Source organism: Mustelus asterias, chromosome 6 (assembly GCF_964213995.1).
Source record: "Mustelus asterias chromosome 6, sMusAst1.hap1.1, whole genome shotgun sequence".
In the NCBI taxonomy this organism is placed as follows: domain Eukaryota; kingdom Metazoa; phylum Chordata; class Chondrichthyes; order Carcharhiniformes; family Triakidae; genus Mustelus; species Mustelus asterias.
In genome coordinates, this window is record NC_135806.1 from 62,730,324 (window position 1) to 62,750,448 (window position 20,125).

At 39.0% G+C, this 20,125-nt stretch overlaps 1 protein-coding gene across 3 annotated transcripts in view; it reads left to right on the forward strand.

Annotated features, from left to right (window-relative positions):
* fancc (FA complementation group C) overlaps positions 1 to 19,017 on the forward strand; it is a 154,726-nt gene extending 135,709 nt beyond the window's left edge. For all 3 annotated transcript variants that reach the window (XM_078214414.1, XM_078214416.1, XM_078214415.1), the window contains 4 exons: positions 3,095 to 3,179; positions 9,876 to 10,047; positions 17,031 to 17,234; positions 18,312 to 19,017. In XM_078214414.1, the coding sequence (XP_078070540.1) occupies positions 3,095 to 3,179; positions 9,876 to 10,047; positions 17,031 to 17,234; positions 18,312 to 18,497 (647 nt within the window). In that variant the 3' untranslated portion in view covers positions 18,498 to 19,017. The remainder of the gene's footprint in view (positions 1 to 3,094; positions 3,180 to 9,875; positions 10,048 to 17,030; positions 17,235 to 18,311) is intronic.
* Positions 19,018 to 20,125: the final 1,108 nt, after the last annotated feature.

The following is a 20,125-nucleotide window of genomic DNA, read 5'->3' on the forward strand; positions in this document are numbered from 1 at the left end:
GACTAATATAAAAGATAAGGGATCATGGAATTGACAGTAATATATTTGCATGGATAAGCGGGTTGTTTAATAAATAGGATAGACAGGGCATAAATGCAACTTTCTCAAATTGGCAGGCAGTAAATAGTGGAATGCTGCAAGAATTAGTGCTGGGGCCTCAGCTATTCACAGTCTGTATTAATGATTTAGTTAATGAGACAGAGTAATGGATCTTAGTTTGCTGATGATACTAAGCTAGTTGGAAAGGTAAGCTGTGGGGAGGAGACCGAGAAGTTGCAAAAGATATAGACAGGGTGAAGCTATTCACTTTGGTCGTAAGTATAGAAAAGTAGAATGTTTTTAAAAAGGTGAGAAACTTGTAAGTGTTGATGTCCAAAGAGACTTGGGTGTGCTTGTACAAAGAGCACAAAGTTAGAATATAGCTACAGTAAGTACGGCAAATGGCATGTTAACCTTTATTCCAAGAGGAAGGGAGTACAAAAATATAGAAGTCTTGCTATACTTACACAGGGCTTTGGTGAGACCACTTTTTTTCCCCCATTCATTCATTGGATGTGGTCATCGTTGGCTCGCCCAGCATTTATTGTCCATCCTTAGGTGGTGGAGAGCTGCCTTCTGGAACCGCTGCAGTCCATGTCGTGTAGGTACACCTACAATGCTTTTGGGGAGGGAGTTCCAGGATTTTGACCCAGCGCCAGTGAAGGAACGATGATATATTTCCAAGTCAGGATGGTGAGTGGCTTGTAGGAGAAATTCCAGGTGATGGTGTGCCCATGTGTCGCATGATGGAGGGAATTAATGCTTGTGGGTGGAGTGCCAATCAAGCGGGCTGCTTTGTCCTGAATGATGTCAAGCTTCTTGAGTGTTGTTGGATCTGCACTAATTAGATAGTGGACAGGCTTTGGGGAGTCAGGTAGTGAGTTACTTGCTGCAGGATTTGTAGCCTCTGATCTGCTCTTGTAGTCACAATATTTATATGGCAGGTCCAGTTCAGTTTCTGGTCAATAGTAACTCCCAGGAGGCTGATAGTGTGAAACTCAGCGATGGTGAAGTTATCCAAAGATGTGCAGGTTAGGTTGATTGGCCAGGTTAAAAATTGCCCCTTAGAATCCTGGGATGCGTAGATTAGTGGGTAAATATGTGGGGGGAGGGCCTGGGTGGGATTGTGGTCGGTGCAGACTCGATGGGCCGAATGGCCTCCTTCTGCACTGTAGGGTTTCTATGATTCTATGAAATATAAAGGGCAATGGTTAGATTCTCTCTCGTTGGAGATGGTCATTGTCTGCCACTTGGGTGGCAGTTGCACATTCTCCTCGTGTCTGCGTGGGTTTCCTCCGGGTGCTCCGGTTTCCTCCCTCAGTCCAAAGATGTGCGGTTTAGGTTGATTGGCTAAACTAAATTGCCCCTTAGTGTCCCGGGATGCGGGGATTAGCGGGTAAATATGGGGGTTAGAGGGATTAGCAGGTAAATATGTAGGGATATGGGGATAGGTCCTGGGTGGGATTGTTGTCGGTGCAGACTCGATGGGCCGAATGGCCTCTTTCTACACTGTAGGGGTTCTATGGTTCTATGGTTCTTCTATGGGTGACACAAATATTACTTGCCACTTGTCAGCCCAAGCCTGAATATGGTCCAGATCTTGCTGCATATGGGCATAGACTGCTTCACTATTTGAGGAGTCACGAATGGTGTTGAACATCACTGTGCATCCCCACTTTACCTTATGATGGTGGAAAAGTCATTGATGAAATAGCTGAAGATGGCTGGGCCTAAGATACTTCCATAAGGAACGCCGGCAGCAATATCCTGGAACTCAGATGATTGACCTCCAACAACCACAACCATTTTCCTTTGTGCTAGGTATGACTCCAATTAATGGAACATAGAGAACTCGGGGGCTGGATGATGTTGCAGACATACTGGGGAGCAAGGCCATTCGAATAGAGCTGCAGAAAGATTTTCGAGCAAATCTTGAGTGACAATTACTTGTTCAGGGACCTGAGAGTGAAAGGACAAGTTAGAAATGATTGGTAATTTTGAGTAGAAGTACTGAAAGCAATGTTTTTAGGGAGGGATGTGGCAATGGCAGTTTTGAGAATGCAGTTGGATATGCTTATATTGACACTTGCCAGTATGCAGCTGGTAGTTAGCTAGTTTTGAAAAGAATCAAGAGAGCAAGTGGAGGATTTCATGAAGGAAATATGGTTGAACAGTTGGAGAATGAAAGAGCAGAAACTGAAGTGGAGTGTGGACTGAGCAGGGGGAAGGGAAGGAACAGGTTGCATCAGTAACCGAGTTAGTAGCTTATGGGGCCAAAGGAAAAGCCTATAAACTTATATTTCAGAGATGCAGGCAAAGGCTACAAGGAAGAAAGATCAAAAGACATCTAAGGAGGTGGCTGCAACTGTAGAAGAGGAGTTAAGGTTTCAGGATGGTTTTGCCTTCTAATATGACTCTAGAATAGGAGGATTTGCCATAGAGGCTGAGTAGTGATATTATATATTATTTTTACCTGTCTCTCCTTCCTTAAGATGCTTCTTTTAAATTTATCTCTTTAACCAGGCTTTTGGTCACCTGTCCTTAACTCCTTGTGTGTTTCTTTGTTGAATTTTGTTTGATAATTCTCCTGTGAAATACCCTGAGACTTTTTACTACATTAAAGATGTTGTATAATTGTAAGTTGTCTGAACACAAACTGTACCTTACCCTGACTCCACCGTTGGACAGTGTTACAGTAATTTTGGGGGGAATTTTCCGCAAAGGTCTGTTGACCTCGGGTGGGATTTTCTGGTTTTGGGGCGAGCGCAGCCAGAAGATGCCACTCTTTGTCTTTCTTGGAAACCTCATGCAAAACCTAGCCTTGTAATATTTTCATTCAAAACGTGCTCTCTCCAGTGGTATCTTCTGTACTGTTGTCTAGCTTCTTTTCTCTGTTCAGACCTCCTTCTCTTCCTCCCTAATGCATTTGGGGATATTCTATTTATGGATTCTGTAGATATCCAAATTATTAATGTAAGCTAGAAGTTGCATTTTCATTTCTTTTGTTACATGTATAAATATATATAACCATTTTTTAAAAATAATTTCATTTCAGAAATGCCATCATCTGCCTGGTCCCAGCACCTAATGAGTATTATTCGAATTTTGAAGGGGATTGTACAGGATAAAGAAGTCACAGGGTGAGCTTTTAGCTTTGTTATAGATTATTTTCAACAAATGAGAACTTGAAACATTTTCAAAAACGATCTTTTTTCTATCCTCGAGTTGGCACAAGAGATATTTGTTCTCTGTGAACATTTGGCCTGTATCAACAGTTACCTGTGTTGTAATAATACACTGATGGTTAAAGGCTGTTTATTTCTTTAAAAAGACAGTTATGCATCCCCTTTGACATGTGAACTACTCCAGGCTGTGATTTGAGACATTAATGTAAATATTTTTCATTTTTACTGCTGCTCATTAAAGATTGCTATGAAATGGTGTCACACAGAATTTGATCCTTTTAACTGCATGATTCAGTCTTCATTGGTCAGAGCCCAGTGTTGTATTATTAAACCAAAAGAGCTATATTAATAAAGGTGTGACGTTGCAATTACCTTTTGTATGATCCTACAGTACTCAAGATAACAAACTTATAAGCATTTATGAGTTTTAATTAGATGGCTCTATGAAGACTTATATTTGTAGTTATTATGTGTCGTTCATTATAGTGTTAGTAATTCTGAAGGAGAGCTCTAATACTATGTCCAGATGGGATCTTAAGATGGTACCAAAATGTCAATATAGAATTCAGGAAGGTTTGTGTTTTCATCTTCTACTTGCATAATGTCGCCAATATCCCCGCTCATCTGCTGCTGCAACCTTCATCCATGCCTCTCTTACCTCTAGGCTTGACTATTCCACACACTCCTGGCTGGTCACCAAAGATTCTGAGTGTCTTAATTTGCAGCAAATCCCATTTCCCTATTGTTCTTGTGCTTGCTGGCCAACATTGGCTCCCAGTTAAGCAATGTCTTGAGTTTAAAATTCTCATCCTTGTATTCAAGTCCCTCCAATACCGTGCCCCTTCCTAGCTCTGTCATTTCCTCCAAACTCATAAGCTCGAAGATAATTGTGCTCCTCTAATTTTGGCCTCTTGTGCATTTCCATTTTACATTCGTAGTTGTTCTGCCATTGATAGATGTGCCTTCAGTTGCCTTGACCCCCAAGTTATGGAATTCCTTCCCTGCACCTCTCCACCCCTCTTTCTCACTTTCCTCCTTTTAAGACACTTCTTAAAACCTACTTCTTTAGACCAAGCTTTTGGACACCTGACCTAATATCTTGTACTATGTAAGTTGTTGTTGGGAGCATCTAGGGAATAATGAGTCCTTGTAATGTAGTTGACGTAAGAGATTTAAATGAGAAATCTACTCTTCCAAAGTAGATTGGAAGAGTAGTTTGTTTACCAAATCCTTTGAGGAACACTCTCCAACTTACTGATGAGTTGTGGAGGAATCCAACTTATAATAATGAATATTTTCACAGTTGGACAATGTAATTGCCTAATGATCTTGAAATGGATTGCAGATAGAGGCATAAGAAATAGGTGCAGGAGTAGGCTATTTGGCCCCTCAGTAAGGTCACAGCTGATCTTAACTCCACTTTCCTGCTTGCCCTCCATAAGCCTTTCACTCCCTTGTTGGTCAAAAATCTCACGAACTCAGCCTTGAATATATTCAATGACTGAACCTCGATGTGAAAGAGAATTCCAAAGATTTTTTGAGAAAATAATTTCCTCCTCACCTATGTCTTAAGCAGGAGACCCCTTATTTTTAAGCTGTGTCTCCTAGTTCTAGATTAAGGAATGGGGGAAACTTCCTATCAGAAACTTCTATATTTCAATAAGATCACTTCTCATTCTGCTAAACTCCAGGGCATAAAGGTCCAACCTGCTCAACGTTTCCTCATTAGACAACTTTTTCATTCTAGGAATCAGACCAGTGAATCTTTTCTGGACCACTTCCAATGCAAATATATTCCTTCTTAAGTTATAAGACCAAAACTGCACGCAGACACTAAGTGTGACCTCAACAAAGCCCTGAATGGTTGTAGCAAGACTTCCCTTCTAATAAATTTATCAAACATGGTTTCCGTTTCACAAAATCATATTGACTTGCCCGATTGTATTATGATTTTCTAAAAGTCTTGCTAATGTTCTTAATAATGGATTCTAGCATTTTCCCAAGATGGATGTTAGGCTAACTGGCCTATAGTTTCCTGATTTGTTTCTCCTTTCTTGAATAGAACTGTTACTTTTGTGGTTCTCCAATCTGTTTCCAGAATGTAGATAATTTTGGAAGATTACAACCCACTACATCCAATATCTCTGCCACCATCCCTTTTAAGACCCAAGGATGCAGGCCACACCACTTCCCTTTTCCTTTGTATATACTTGTAGAAGCCTTTACTGTTTGTTTTTGTATTTCTTGCCACCTTTCTCTCATACTGTAATTTTTCCATCAGTTATATTTTTAGTCATCCTTGGCTTCAAAAAATCTCCCAATTTTCTGGCCTACCATGAATCTTCACAGCCTTGTAAGTTTTCTTTCAATCCATCAAACCCACTACTTGTGACTTCTGGGAGTTAGGTGAAATCTGAGCATTAAATGGGTACACAGGAATTCTATAAAAGACAGATAACTGAAGAGAGTTTCCATCTAGGATGTTTTTTTTCAATTATTGATGATCTTGAATGCAAACTTACAACAGATAGAGTCTTGAGTTAGTCATTATATCTTAAAAGGAGTTATAATGTTTGCAATTACAGATTTTTGGTTCCAACATAAATTGGACATTTTTTATGAGCTATAGTTTTGTTGTGTTATAAGACAAAATATGATATTGGTAAAATAACTCCTGCTCATGGTTCTCCTTTCTTTCCCCACTGATGGAAGGAAAGCAACCTCTCCCCAGGTCTTTGTTAGAGTCATAAACGTAAAATTTAACCTGTCCCCATTCTGGTGGGAGCTGGACACTAGGGTGTTCCAGCCACAGCGCATGTATAAATTCTGAGTAGAATGCTTAAAGGTCATTCACAAAATCTTTATTTTATGAATTGTGCTCTCCAACCTATAATCCTTAAGTTTTATATTCAAATAAAGGACGAGCCCAAGCCTCCTCCCACCCAGCCTTGCTCTTGTCCGTAACTTCCAAGCGGAAGTGCAAATTGCCTATTTCAATGTCTATGATGATTGCATTTGCGGGGGTAGAGCATGTACCCATCACTTTGTGCTTCTCAGTTTATGCAGCCACCTCTAATTTTGTTGCATCTTAGTCCAATGCTACAGTCACTCTCTCACATTAACAAATTGCTCGGGAACATTTTTCAAATGAATGCAGCCTGTGACACAAAATAAGCTTTGTTTATCGTGTTAATGTTGTCTTGGTGAAACTCCGTTATTAGCCAGGCTTGAAAGGCAGAAGTCAGAAAAAAATTGATGCATTCTATTTGACTTGGCTGAATGGTTCATACAGCCATGTTACTGTAAAATTGCACTCGTTAATGCATTTTTTTATATTGATTGAAATTCGTAACCCTTTATTTTGCAGAGAAACTTCAATTTCAGTAGTTTTATTCATGATTTTTAAAAAACTGCCAACTGAAGAATATAATTAACTGAAATTACAGTAACAACTGGGCATGTTTTCCTCCATGCCATCTTTTCCAAAAATAATTAAACTAACAAAGAATTGAGTGGGCTCCCTAATAGCAGGGCATTCCTATCCACCCAGTTTTCCTGTCTTCACTGCATTCAAATGAGCCAGTAGGCTAGGGTGGAGGACCAGCTAAATCTGCCACAACATTTCTTCCCAACCCCCCACCCTCCTTTTCAGGATGAAACATTTTTTAGAACCCATGGTTTATTTGAATATGCTTAGCTCATACACATTGAGAGCTCCAGGAATTTGGTGGTCCTTGATGTGGCCACATGTTAGTAACAATTTCAACTTGTGCACTGTGATGGAAATTTACAATAATGTGGCTATTTTGATGCCAGGTAACTTTAATATAGGATGATTATGAATCTAAAAAATATACTGCTTTCAGTAAGTAAGAGAAAATTGCCAAACTTTTCTCCCCTCTTAAATTGCTATTTTGAAATGGAACTAGGTGAGTATACGAAAAATAAATTAAGAGTATGGGAAAAGCACAGGAAAATGGGAGTTAGTGGATAGTCCAAAGACGTGGTGGCCTGAATGACTTTTTGTGCTACAGCATTCTTTGATTTGTGGTATAATTACTCTTTTTTATATATATCATCCAAGAGTCTAACTCAGTGGTTCCAACTAGTGTGCTGCGGCACAATGGTGTGCCGTGAACCACCCCCGCCCCCCGCCTCGCCAAGTGTGCTGCGAAATATGATTAGAAATTCATACAATTAAACTAAAACTAATCTTTGTCTTCAGCTCTGTGGTCTGTGTCTCCAAGACCCAATAAACCTCAGGCCGCACACGCCGGCCAGGAAAGAGCTGCACGTGCGCACTTTAGGCTTTTTATGTTGGTCAAACCCCCTGCGCAAGGTCAACGGGACTTGGAGCTGAAAACAAAGGCCCCGTGATCCCACTCAAAAAGGGCACAGAGACCCTGGGAGAAGTGAGAGAGACAGAAGTTTTTAAAAAAGGCATATGCTAAAAATCACAATATTGAAATCATGTCAATAATTTGCATCTATAGTTACGTTTAGCTAATGCCTAGATATGAGAGTATTATGCTGAGACTTCTGTCCCGCACTTCAGCTTTCTCCACTTTCTTAATTATGTTTCCGCTTTTTTTCTCATGCTTCATTTTTCTACTTGAGGCATAGTACTGAAAATATTAATACAAAAGGAAAATACTGCAGGTGCTGGAAATCTGACATAAGAAAAATGTGGAAAACTCGGATAATCAGACAGCATCTATGGTCATGTTAATGACCATTTCAAAATATTAAATCTCGTATGAACTGCATAAATTATATTGTAAACTGTTTTTTTTAAGGAAATCATTCCCTTTATACAGTTTACATTTATTTTGTATTGTTTGCACTTTTCCAAGTCAATGGCCTTGGTTTTGTGATAGCCAAAACTGAAGGTATCGGTGCTCAGCATTATTATGGTGGAAATCAGATTTCTGGCATCCACAAATGCGCAGTAAAACATGGAAACCCACGTTTCCTGATTCTTTCTGGAATTTCTGTCCACGTTGCCATTCTCTCGACGGCGAATGCAGTCTGAAAATTGCTCCTAAAAAGTATTTTGCTGGTGGGCAGTTCAGAGAAAATAGGAGGTGTTCCTCAAAATGTTTAATGGTATAAGAGGTATGCTGTGACATATACAAGGCTGGGAACCACTGCTCTAACACATGAGGAAATCCACCATCTTGTTCAAAAATCTACAAAACAAACCTTGGATTTGGTTCTGCTCTGTGTTTCATCTGAAGCAGTTACGGCAGTAGAGCAGGAGCCTCTCTGAGAAAGTTGCTGCTGTACAACCACACAAACCCTGAATACATTTATTTACCTGGTCATCTTGTAATATGTTCCAGCAAATGTGCTTCCAAGACTGATTTTCCTCATCAACATTCTAGTGAACGTCTGTCTTAAGCGTGGTGGAATTTATGTAGGATAGCTGCTTGCAAAATGCCCGGCATCTTAATGTCCTGTGCTCTTTGTTCAATGCTATGTTTCACACTTGCTTGTTGCTAAAATGTTTAAACCAAATTCTCAGATGATGGGCTGTGGGATGAGACATTGTTGATTGTGAGGTTGATTTTCCCTCCAGGAGACCAAGTGATGGGTGTCCTTTTCCTCTTATTCCTGAAGAAATTAACTTGTAACCAAAGATCCACACCGCAACTGGTCATCGATCGCACACAAGGGATCCATTGCATGCACGAATATTTTCAATTGGGCGGCATGGTAGCACAGAGACTAGCACTGCTGCCTCTCAGTGCCGGGGACCTGGTTTCAATTCCCAGCATGGATCACTGTCTGTGCGGAGTCCATGTTCTCCCCATGACTGCATGGGTTTCCTCTTCCTTATTTCTCCATAATTTCTAGTATGTTTTGTGTTCTCTACTATGAAGACAGATGCAAAATATTTGTTTAATGTCTTTGCCATTTCTTATTCCTTACTGCCAGCGACACCCAGGTGCTAAAAAACATCTTACAGTCAATTTTTATATCTCTGACTAGCTGAGCCTATGTTCCATTTTCTTCCTCTTTTTCAATGTTTTGCTTTAAAACCTTTCAATCTTCAGGTTTACAAATCTTTCTGGCAACATTTTAAGTTGCTTCTTTTAATCTAAGGGTATTTCTGGCTAGCAGTGACTATAGCATTTTTCGAGTGGAATTTTTATTCCTCAGAAGAATGTATATGTGTTGAGAATTATGAATTATTTATTTATATGTTTGCCATTGCTTATCTACAGTCATATCTTTTAATCAAACCTCCTAAACTTGTCTCAGGCAACAGCTCCTGTAATTCTCTGGTAGATGCTCAGCTTTATATTAATGCAAACATTTTCTTGTGGAAATGATATATAACCGGTTATCATCAAGCTGTTATAGGCAAACAGCTGTTTACAGCATTGTATGGTTCAAGGGAATTAATAGTGACCTGCAAGATTCCTATGTGGTGACAACTGTAACGCCAGATGAATACAGCTGTCCTGCACATTTAATAGCTTCAAGAGTGCGAATGAAAGTTACACATGGAGCGTTAAAAAGGATTATTTTTCTTGGGTGGGGAAGTAGTGTAATATTTGGCTTAACTTTGGAAAAGATTAGAATAAATTGCAGATTTTACTACTTTATTTTAATGCTAACTTTCAATTTTTCTGACTTGTGTTGCAGAACCTCTGCAAATCTATTTGAGAACTGGTTTTTACTGGTTCGTTTTGGAGACTGGGTGAATGTTGCCTTACAGCAATTGATGATGGCAGACGACATCTCAGAGATGCTACTTTGGCTTTTGATGTTCTACTGTGAGCCACATGTGGAAAACCAACAAGAGAGTCATTTACTGGTGGGTTTCCATCAATAATTTCTAGTATTTTCAATTTTTTTCCCTTTTTCATTTGCACCTTCCCAGGGATTTAGAATGCTCCTAGCAATGGCAGATTCATAAGTCTTGCATCAATACGTATTAAAATAATTCTTGAGGCAATTTGCACAATATCTGTATCATCCAGCAAATGACAGCCAACTGAAAGAAAGATCCCTTCTTGACATCTTTGTGAAAGTGAAATTGCAAGTTAAAATTGAAGAGGATTGCAATGCAGTGTGCTTAGATTTGCAATAGCCTTCTGATAAGTTTTTTTTTAACAAAAGTCTGTTACTGAAATTGAAAGGAGTGGAAATTCATGGTAAAACCTGGTCTGGATAAGAGATTGACTTGGGGAAAGAAAGCTGCAATTACTTGTTAAGGGAGTGATGTTGCGGTCAGAGGGATTTTCAACTGAGTGTCCCAAAGAATGGTGCTGGAATAACCAGTATTCCTAACCCACATTAACAACTTGAATTTTAGAAACTAAGTACAAATCAAATTTACGTTTGATGGTAAATTTGAAGTTGTGTTGAAGGCACTGGCTAGGGCCCTGTAAAATCTGTAGTGAAATTCATTATGAATATGATCAAGATACTGAACATTGGGAACTAAATGGATGTTGTTAGGTATACTGAATATAATATGGAAATGGGGCAAAGTTGAAAGATCAGGGGTAAATAGATTTAGGAGGCAAAACCATTTATACCTGTATTAAACAAAGTGAATAGAAAAATTCCAGTGTGGTGGCAGACAGGCCACCAATCCACTTATTTTAACTCTTTAAATGATTGAGCGGAACTCCCACTAACTGAGAAATTGCATTGCTCCCACTGAGGCCTGGAATGGATTGACTGATTATGTTACAAAACCAAGGCTCCTCCAACTCCATGACCAACCTTCCCCTGGTGCAGTAACATGGTGGATGGAGTGGGTAATTTGATTTACCCTTACTGAGACATCGTGCAAATGAGCCTGTCCCAGTAATTTTGGGCAATAAGCACCTTCACGCTTGAGTGCAGTTCCAACCTGCACCACTGCATTTCCATTGTTAGACTAGGCTGATCATAATTTTGATTCCTGAGCACTTAGACGTTAATTACCCGGGAGGTTGCAGGCAGCTACGTATGTGAAGCTAAGCCTGTAATTAGGATTCCTCCACTGCTGAAGCCCCTGACTGATTTGGAAATCGGAAGGCCAGGCAATGTTAAATACTTTGGACAGACACCCAGAACAACTGAAATGCCGACCTAAGGGAGCAGGAGTTTCTCTGCAGCATTTTGTTGCAGTGCGAGTAGATCCATGGGGCTCTGGAGCCATTAGGAAATGATTCCAAAAGTGCCGCTGGTAACTTCTACCAGTTTTGGCAGTGCAGTGACTTGCATGAATAATTCTAGACAGCTGAGACTCTGGCATCCATCGTGGCCAATTGTGGGACTGAGGGAAATATGTAGTGAGATATTTTTCCCTTGAAATAAATGTGATACAATATTCCTGCCAATTAGTAAATGGGCATATTATGGGCTCACCAGAAAAATTGCTGGAATTTCCAATAGGGCTGGCAAAGGGGAAGAATCATACCCGATCCAAGTTTCATGCTCCTCCTTCTCTATCACAAAACCACAGTCCTCCTTGGCTTCAATAATTTCCAAGCCAATAAACTTATTTTTTCTGAGATGTAATTTGCTAATTATTGTGGATAGCCACAATACAATTTCTATGTAAATGACAGTTTCTAAAATGCTACAACTCCCTGAAGCTCCTATTCATAGGTAATTAGCATATTTGATCAACCTTTATCTGTTATTTTTCCCTCCCATACAGTTCAGTTTATTTCATCCTTTTAGGGGTTTAAATGAGTCATCAGGATACATTAAGGGAGTTTCGAGAGTAGGTCAAAGTGTCTGATGGCTGCTTCAGTGAGGGCTTACAGTAGACTAGAGTTTGGAAGATTAAAGGATGTTGATGGGAAAGTAAGGTTGGGGGAGATTGCAAAAGGATGGAGTGATGCCATTGTGGGATTTGAAAATGAGGATGAAGATTTTAAATTAATGTAGAATTACATTAGCACAGAAAAGAACCATTCAGCATAACAAGTACATGCTGATGTTTATGCTCCACTCAAACGTCCTCCCATCCTTCCTAATATCTGCTTTTTGCTTTGCAACCAGCTCTCTTCTCATTCTGTTACTTAGCAGAACATGCAAAATCAGGAGACTTAAAGATTGGTCTATTATGTGAAAGCTTATTGAAGACCTTTTGGAAATCTCGATATATTACATGTGCTGTACCACTGTCTACTATCTTTTACCTTTTCAAATAATTCAATGACATTGGCCAAGCAAGACTTTCCCCATTGAAATCCACATTGACTATTGTTGTATTTTTGGTTTCTAGATGACTTTCTTTTTCCCCTTTAGTAGGATTCATTTTTTTTCTCCTTACAACTGATGTGAAGCTGACTGGGTCTGTAGTTCCCTGGACATGTTCTATCTCCTTAAATAGATATAGTGTTAGCTGTTCTCTGGTAGTATGCCTTTCTCTAACAAATTATTAAGTATGTTTTTTTTATTCGATCATTGGATGTGGGCATTGCTGACTAGGCCAGCATTTATTGCCAGTGCGAAAGCAATGGTGAGCCATTTTCTTAAACTGCTGCAGCCTATGTGGTGTAGGTTCACTTAGTGCTGACAGGGAGAAAGTTCCAGGATTTTTACTCCATGACAGTGAAGGAATGGCAAAATTAGTTCCAGGTCAGGCTGGTATGGAGACAAACTTGCATGTGGTAGTGTTCCCATGCATTTGCTGCCCTTGATTTTCTAGATGGAGAAGTTGAGGATTTGGAAGGTGCTGCCAAAATATCCTTGCCAAATATTGCAGTGCATCTTGTAGATGGTGTATACTGCTGCCACTCTCCACGGTGTTGGAGGGAATGAACGTTTCAGGTTCTGGATTGGATGCCATTCAAATTGGCTTCTTTGTCCTGAATGGTGTTGAGCTTCTTGTGTTGTTGGAACTGCAGTCATCCAGTCAAGTGGAGAGTATTCCATCACAATCCTTATTTGTTTCTTATAAATGGTTCTAAGACCTTGGGTCAGGAGGTAAGCTTCCCTTCACAGAATTCCTAGCCTCTGATTTGCTCTTGTAGCCACCGTAATTATTTGACTGATCCAGTTAAGTTTCTGGTGAATGCTAACCCCCAGGATCAAATTGTAAGAGTGGTCATTGAAGAAAAACAGCTCTTCTCCAAGGTAATAATTTGGTCTTTATCATGCTTATGTTTTCTCAATTATTAGCTTAAACAGTCATTGCACAGTAAGAAGTCTCACAACTTCAGGTTAAAGTCCAACAGGTTTATTTGGAATCATGAGCTTTCAGAGCTCGTGATTCCAAATAAATCTGTTGGACTTTAACCTGGTGTTGTGAGACTTCTTAATGAGCCCATCCCAGTCCAACATTTGCATCTCTGCATGTTCCTCTGCTTGTTTCTCTTATTTGCTCTGATTCATTCACCATTTCAAGATCCAGCAACAAATATTCTCTAGTGTTTTTTGACATACTATACTAGATTAGAAAGGAATCTTGTACACATTGTAGGAATTTCATTCCTTTATCCTCTTTATCTGCCGAAATGGTATGTTGGGCGTAATTGCAAGAGAATGTGAGTGTCGGAGTAAATAAGTCTTGCTGCACAGAGCTCTTGGTAAGACCGTGCCTGATGCACTGTGAACAGTTTTGGTCTCTTTGCTTAAGGATATCCTTACCAAAGAGGAAGTGCAGTGAAGGTTCACCTGATTGGATCCTGGGATGGTGTAATTATCATTTAAGGAGAGATTGAGTAAACTAGGCCTATATTCTCTTGGGTTTAGAAAGAACACACACAATTCTTGTAGGGCTTGGTGCAGGATGGATGTTTCTTCTGGCTGGTCTAGAACCAGGGGACAGTCTTGAAATAAGACGTTGGTCATTTAGGACTGGGATGAGGGGTCATTTATTTTCTCAAAGTGGTGAATTTTTGGAATTTTCTACTCCAGAGGGCTGTGGAGGCTAGCAGTCATTGAATATATCTAAGGCAGAGATCGATAGATTTCTAGATAATAAAGACATCAAAGGATATGGGGATTGTTAAACAGAATTAATGAATATTATTTACTCCAACAGTTCCTTACGGCAAATAGAGTATGGTTAATTAAGGGATCTCTATAAAGGTTAAATGTCCTATCACGGGACTAGGGAATCTACGCAAAACTGTTGAAAAGTTGAAGTAAAATTCCACAATAAGGGGAAAAGAACATGTTGATATAACCAAAGACTGCTTACATGGGTGAATAGCTAGCTGGTATGCCTAGTGATGTCTGTACCGCCTCAATCTGGCTGTGCAAGGCCAAGCGTAGTAACAACAAGAGATTAGGAAGATAGATAATTCTTGGAGCAACAGCCATCCTGCCTCGCAGTATCTGTAAATTGTTTAATGTGAACATAAAATAGGCAAGGCTCAAATTCAAAATAATATGCTGCTTGTATGATTTTTCACTCTCTAAATATGTCATGGTTCTTCAGCTGGGCATAGTCGGCCTCAAAGGCCTTTCTCTGAAGGAGTGATCTCTCTGCATATGCTTGAAAATAAAGTGATCATAACCTATTCTGAATCTCCTGTGATTAGCTCATAAGAAGCCAGTAACAGGATAGTGCAGGGAAATGGCACTAAGGATCAGTTCAGCCATGATCTCGGTGAATAGGGGAGCAGACTCAAGGGATCAAATGGCCTATCTACTCCACCTATTTCCTAAATTCTGCCCAATTAATTAGTAATTGGTAATTAGTCAAGTTAATGAATTGGAGAACAGTGAACTGGTGCAGGTCTGTGCAGACAGGAATAATGGAACAAATTGAGGTGGTGAATTACGGAAAATTAGTTTATGGAGTGTGACTGAAGAATTGTTGATAAAAAGCATTAAAAGTCTGAAGTTACAGGAACATAAGAGTTTCAGCAGACGGGGCTCAGTTGGGAACTAAATGGTCTTGAAAATGGAGATGAGGTTAGGAATTAAGCTCGGAATCAAATGTTTCAGAATCTCATTCCGTCTGTGAAAGGCCACAGAGGAGAATGTTGCAAGCACCAGAAGCAATGACTTGCTGTTTCTGCTGCAGGAAGTTGTGACTCAGCTAAGGCTTGATGTTAGAAGGTCATCCCAGATCACAGGAAGCGACTGCAAAGAATGGTGGAGAGGTCGAGATGGGCATCGTCAGTCTGCACATGGAATCCGATCCCATTGCTGGGCAATACCACAAGGAGGGCAGCATAAGGAAGGGGGAGGGGCAGGCAGTGTGTGCTGATAGATTGCGTGAGACGCCCTGGAGTTAATATGGTGTGATAGTAGTGCAAGTAAGATGGATATTTGAGGGGAATGTTTAAAAATCCAGCTTTAGGCTACATGCAGTCGGTATGTCTGGAGAGAATGCAGTTCAGATGCTGGGCACAAGGTTAACTACTGACTTTATCCTTGCAAGTGGTTTAATAGAGTCAATGGACTTGTGTTTAGTTACGTTTCTCTGGGATTTCTGATTAGTGTGATTGACAGAGTCATGTGATGACATGATTTATGTGCAGTTCCTGTGGCAGCGTGAAACAGCTTTTATAGAAAGCAGTTTGGGTTTCGCAGTTGAAGCCAGAAGGATTTTGCAGGCTTCTGTAACTTTCATTTCTCTTAAAGCTTCAAAACTGTCAACACACATGAAGCAAGTATATTCATGGTTGCTAACTGTATTTAAAGTGGTATTTAAGGCTGTAAAAGGAATGTTGCTTATTTGGAACTAAACAGTGATAAGTTAGAAATTATAAAGTTTTATTTTTATTTTTAAATACTGTTCAACTGTTAATAGTTAAGCTGCTTCATTTGTTAGAGTTATATTTAAACTGTGTTATTAACTGAAGTTTGTTTTACTATAAAAGATCCGTACTTTGTCAGTGGAATCATTCTTGGAAGGAAATATCCTTTCCTCACATTTATGCCAAAATAGGAAAATTGTTAGAGTCTAGATTGGCATCTTAAGGTAACTTGGGGTTCTGGTCCAGCACCCTAACAGTGGTGAAAGGAAACATAAGCCATTGCTGGAGATATGCTGACTGCAGTCTGGATAGGAAGAAATGGAGTCATGCAAGAGCAATCCCATGGAGCTGGACATGGGAAAGGTAATCAAGAATAGCCTGTTTTATTTGAGGTAATACATTTGATCCTAAATCACAATTAATATGAAATAATCCATTAGAATCTACATTGCGTGATCACAACAAATTAAAACACAAAGCTTGTTACTTGTTTTAAATTTCATTTTCATCTATAGTTTGGTGTAAATACTAATAAATCATTCGTTGTAGGTCATGCAAGTATTTGTGGAAAGTCAACTTTCTGAGAGAATACGTAATACTGATTCCTCTGCCACTGCCTTCCAGAAATAACCTTTCAGCTTAAGATGCTGTGAAATTTTGAGTGTAATCGGACATCTCATCAGTTCAAGTGAAATTGCATTGTGATGGGATTTCATTGATCCTTGACTGTCATGTCTAAGTGAACTGCTGGAGGAGCTTTCTGCTCTTTTCTCAGTATAAATGCTGACCACATCTGCTCAGGGACTTTCTCCATCTCTTTTCATTACTAAAAGACATACCCTGGTCCAGAACACTATATACTTAACCTGGTGCAGTGTAGAATAGTTCAGAGTTTTCCATTTTTCTTCTGTCTAATGAAGCTTTCCCTCCAGGCACTTCAAGTTTCGGTGTGTGTATAAGGACTTGTATTTATTAAAGCACCGTTCACACCTGAAGATAGCCCATTGTCCCATCCAGCCAATCATGTACTTTTCATGCATAGTTACTGTCGGAATTTTTTATATATGTATATTTATGTGGGGAAAATAAAATAAGTTTATCTTTTTTAAGTCTTCCTTTTTTTTAATACTTGCAGGAAAACATTAAATCTATGTACAATCAAATAAAGGCAGTAAGCAACAAGTCAACCATGAATCTTGAGGATCTGCGGACTGCTTTATTCACTGGGTATCTCTGCACAGAACAAAGTCACCTTAAAGAGCTAATCAATCACCTTCTCGTGAGCTTTATATTATTTTCAGCAGGTGGACACACAATAGCAAAGGAGTCCGTGCAACTTGTGAGTATCTGAAGTTGCTTTGTTTGTAGTTTGTGAAGGCTAATACATTATCAGCCTTCGATTACAAATAAATTGTTTTCCACTTTACTAGATTTCAATCATTACAGCCCCTTTTAAAATAAATGCACTTATTTATTTCCATTCTTGTTCCATTAATGGACAAAAAATGATTCTACTTTACATCAACTGTGCATTAATGTAATACTTTATCTGTTTCCTTAGAGACTTTGGCAAGCCAGGACAAAGTTCTGTTATCTTTAGTCTCTAAACGTATTACAATGTGAGGTGGTAAATGTGATGCATACTCAGTAACCACAAATCAGTGCATTATTTTCTTTTAAAGTATCATACTTTTATTGACTGTTTTCACTTCAATATAACAAATCAGAGAACTCCATGCTGCCACGCACAATAAAGTTTATATTATTTCTTGTTATTTCTGATTCTCAAAAACACAATATCAAGAACAAAATCTAATTATTAATCTTTTAATGTATATAGAGCCATAACAAGTTACAGCATTCAGCCCCTCATGTCTGTACCAGCCCCAAAAAAGACCAGCCATCATTTTAATCCCACTTTCTGGCACCTGGGCCATAGCCTTGCAGTTTACAGAACTTTTGATGCAAATCTAGGATCCACATAAAACCATGAAAAACTCCAAAAGCAGTGAGGTCACTGATAAACTTAGTGGCATAGATTTAATTTAAAAAAACATTGATTAAATTACCTGATCACTAAATTCTGGTAAATGTTTGATTTTTGCAAGTGCCTTGGATTTTAAATTTGTAGATTGGTGACCCTTCTTGCCTTGCTGTAACCTGGAAGTGTATGCATCCAGCAGGAACAAAGAATATAACACCAGAATGCTATAACTAGAAATGAATTCAGTTGGCAGTTCTCAACTTGCTGCAGGTTAGGGGCTGTTGGTAAAGAAATCATGTTTTGAAATTTTTTACTTTTTTTTACCAGACTGTCCTTGTTCAAAATAAAATTTAGAACCATTAATATGATTGTTTTTAATTCCTCTCTCCTTCAATACAAGATGCTACCTATTTCATGCCTTCTTTATTACAGTTCATGTTAGCTGGAGCTGCCACTGATGGAATTTCAGAATTGCTGGCTAGTACTGCACACAGACTAAAGAACAAAAGATGTAGAGCATCAAAAGATGACAAGGTGCAGAGCACTATTGAACTCCTGCAACAATGGATACTAGAATCCCAATCTGAAAGAGTGCAATCACATGATGTCCTGCATTGAACAATTTAATATATTTAATGATTTTAGTGGCTTCATTCATGTTTGAAATAGATGTCTGAAAATCTATGTATAAAATCTTCCCCAGAATTTATTACAAACATTATTATGTTAATTTTGGTGCCTTGTTCCAATTAAGAAACATACTTCTGAAGCTGGTGGAGTTTGGCAGAGAAAATGATTTGTAGCAAAGCCAAGCAATTATATGCCAAATCAAAGTCAGATGATAGCACTATGTTCACACACAAATGACTCAAAATCATCAGTTCAAAACAAAATATAAAATCTAAGAAATGTAACAAGTAGAAATGCAAGATTTTATTTTGTGAACTCTTGTATTCAATTCCATGAAAAAAAAACACGAGAAATTAGAAATGTCTTTCTTGTTTTTATGAAGCAGTAACGTAAAAGAGATCCATTGAAACTCTGCTTCTTTAAAAGGAGACATCTGCTTCACATTCCTAGTGTCTGACGCAGCCCGACTTGAATAAACTGCAGATACTTTTACTGCCATTTTACACTGCTTGACATTTACCTTGTATACTTGAAGGCAACGTGGAGGCCATACAATATTTTTCATAGTGTTATTCAGGCTGTTCTCATTTAAGCATTTACATACACCTTTAGAAATGAGCGATTGTCTGAACTGCAAAAATGCATCCTACATCTCTATCATTGTGAAGTAATAACTCTAAATTTTAAAGTATACATTTGCACTGAAAGCCATCAGTATATGAAATGAGCTGCAGAAATACTGGCCTTTCAAAGGAAGCTGCAAAAGAAACTAAATGGCTCAGCAGTTTCAATTTACCCAATGTTATTGAAAGCAACAATGAAAGAAGGCTTCAGTGTTCTGCTGAAAAGACAGAATTTTTGAATGTTCTAATGATTTTGCTACAGCTAACATTAGAAGAAAGAGACAGGGACTGATGGACAGCAAACTGCATTGAACTACAGATGAACAATGCGAGGTGTGTGAAAAAAAATATTTAGCCCATAGGGGGAAGAGACATAGACAAGAGGTGTGAGTAGATCCCGAAGCAAAGGAAGACAAAAAGCTTCCAAAATGAAACATCAACTTGTGAGGGCTCTCAAGGTTAAAGTTTTACAATTAATTAAAAGGTTAATCAAGAGTAATGGGCCCCTCTAAAATGGATGTAGATGATATTGCAATGAGAAACTTGTTGAATAATTATTTTGTGTTGATCTTCACAGTAGGGGATTCCTTTAATGCCAGGGGCTCGGATGGGGCAGAGTTTGTTCAGTGTGTCCAAGAGTGCTTCTTGAGGCAATATGTAGATAGCCACTTCCTGAGTTGGACTATCTTAGACCCGGTTCTGGAAAATGAGCCCGGACAGGTGATTGATGTCTCACTGGGGGACCATTTAGGGAACAGTAAAGACAATTCTATATATTTCTAGATACTTGTAGAAAAGGATAGTCCCAGAGTGAAAGTACTCAACTGGGGGAAGGCAATGATAGTATTAGGCAGGAGCTAGGGAATATAGACTTTGGTGGGGGGGTGGAGTTGTTTGAGGGTAAATCCACATTTGATATGTGGGAGTCTTTTAAAAGACAGTTGTTAACAATTCAGGACAAGTATGTCCCTGTAAAACTGAAGGCTAAGGATG